The following is a 2185-nucleotide window of genomic DNA, read 5'->3' on the forward strand; positions in this document are numbered from 1 at the left end:
AGAGGTTGATGACGATGAGGAAGACGTAGGCAGAGCTGGGCACCTCGAACCAGAAGGAGGCAGGGTACATGATGGGGGTGATGGACCACCTGGGAAGGCAAATGGCAGGAGCCCACGTCAGCATGGCAGGAGGGGGACCAGGCAGTGCCGACCATTGACAGCCCACCTCCAGCCCTGTCCTCCTCAGGCTCTCCCACCCCACAACTCGATGACGATGAGGAAGACGTAGGCAGAGCTGGGCACCTCGAACCAGAAGGAGGCAGGGTACATGATGGGGGTGATGGACCACCTGGGAAGGCAAATGGCAGGAGCCCACGTCAGCATGGCAGGAGGGGGACCAGGCAGTGCCGACCATTGACAGCCCACCTCCAGCCCTGTCCTCCTCAGGCTCTCCCACCCCACAACTCCCCCAGCCACAGTGCAGATGAGCACTGGAGGGACCCACCAGCACACCCTGACCACCCCGGTGCGCCACGCACCCGTACAGCAGGAAGAGGGAGAGGACGGCGGGGAAGTTGGTGGGCGAGGTGTACGCCGGGAGGTCAAACACAAACAGGATGATGATGCAGCATGTGGCTGGCACCAGGTAGTTCAGCTGCAGAAGACAGAAACATCTGTGACTGCCTGTCCACCCTCCCGGACCCGGGAGCTCGTCCAGTGGGGCCACGTGCCCTGCTCACCATGTCCCACACGTAGTTGGCCAACCAGTAGATGACAGGGTCGCAGCCGCTCACGAACTGCAGGTGTTTGGCCTTGGTGGCCTTTTCAGCCACCAGGAACACCACGAAGCTGGCTGGCACGAAGGACATGGCCACAATGATGAAGATGGCGATCACCACGTCCGTGCCTTGCAGGCTGTGTGGGGAGCAAGGAGAGCAGGGAGCCCATCACTCTCAGCAGCCCAGGGAAGGGCCCCTCGTCCTGGTGTGGGACAGTTGAGCACAGGGCAGGGCATGGCCCAGGGACCCGGTGTCACCACCTCACAGTCCCCTGCCCTGCACGCTGCACGGGGCGGGCACCTGCCAGTTGAGCACAGGGCAGGGCATGGCCCAGGGACCCGGTGTCACCACCTCACAGTCCCCTGACCTGCACGCTGCAGGGGGGGAGCCTCTGCAGAGGGGAGCTCCCTCCCCTGCACAGGATGGCCCCTCAACCCCCAACCTCGCAAACCTCCCCAGACCTACAGGTAATCCAGGGACAGGCTGGCGCTCGTCTTGTTCATGGGGTGGTTGGTGACGGTGATGCCTGCAGGATGGCACAAGAAGAGACAGGGGAGTGTGAAAGCTGGCTCAGGACAGAAGATCTTGCCCCCAGCCTGCCTGGCCCTGGCTCTGGGCAGCAGGGCAGGTTTCCTGCTGCAGCTCGGCAGAGAGGGAGCTGCCCGAAGCAGCTGAGCACCTCGAGGCCCAGCCCTCCCTCGCCTGCTCCAGACCATCCTCAGACACTGCATCAGCAGGCAGCACCTTGGGAGGTTCTACCCCAGGCCAGACCTGGCCTCACGCAGATCTCACAGTCAAGATGTGTGACCTCCTGCCTCAGCTGGGCAATAGCCTGCTGGGTCCACAGCGGCACATGGCACTGGTCGGACTGTGCTCTAAAGCTGTTCCTGATGTGCTTCTGCCCTTAAACGTTCCCAGGTCCTCACCGTAGGCAGCTGGGTTGCCTTTGCTCTTGGGCAAGTTGGCTCGCAGGATGGCGTTGTTGAGAGCGTTGAGGTAGGTGGGCATGCTGTGGTAGCCCTTATTGTTGTAGAAGACCTGCAGGAGCAAAGAGTGGTGGGAGGTGGCCAGAGAGCTGGGCCCACAGCAGAGGTACTGGAAGTGAGGGATGGGACAGGATGGGACGGGACAGCCCCAGTGCAGGCCTCCTGTGCCGCAGCTGCGGGGAGAGCTGGCCACTGCCGACCATGCTGGGCTGGATCTCCTGGGTGGGACCTGCAACGCGTCCCATGGGGCAAGAGCCCCGCCAGACTCCTTGGTGGAGAGCGCTGGGCGAGGGGTCCCTGCTGTGCAGGCTGCGCTGCCGGCCCCCTCCTCCTGCCCACCCGCCCCACAGCTGCCACTGTCCACCCGTCTCCAGCTGCCGCGGGGTGCAGCGTGCTCCCACCTGGGCCGTTCTCCGGACAGCGATCTTGCGCACCGTGGCAGGAGCCCTCGCCCCGAAGGAGGCCGGGATGGATTTCTGG

At 63.9% G+C, this 2185-nt stretch overlaps 1 protein-coding gene across 1 annotated transcript in view; it reads right to left on the bottom strand.

Moving 5' to 3' along the window:
* ABCA2 (ATP-binding cassette, sub-family A (ABC1), member 2) overlaps positions 1-2185 on the bottom strand; it is a gene marked incomplete at both ends in the record, with an annotated part of 20426 nt that overhangs the window by 3600 nt on the left and 14641 nt on the right. Inside the window, 6 exon segments of the mRNA XM_010143649.1 lie at positions 160-289; positions 480-595; positions 681-855; positions 1185-1245; positions 1646-1757; positions 2107-2181. Of these exon segments, the coding sequence (XP_010141951.1) occupies positions 160-289; positions 480-595; positions 681-855; positions 1185-1245; positions 1646-1757; positions 2107-2181 (669 nt within the window).

The sequence above is a fragment of the Buceros rhinoceros genome, unplaced genomic scaffold, assembly GCF_000710305.1.
Source record: "Buceros rhinoceros silvestris isolate BGI_N320 unplaced genomic scaffold, ASM71030v1 scaffold10129, whole genome shotgun sequence".
NCBI lineage: Eukaryota > Metazoa > Chordata > Aves > Bucerotiformes > Bucerotidae > Buceros > Buceros rhinoceros.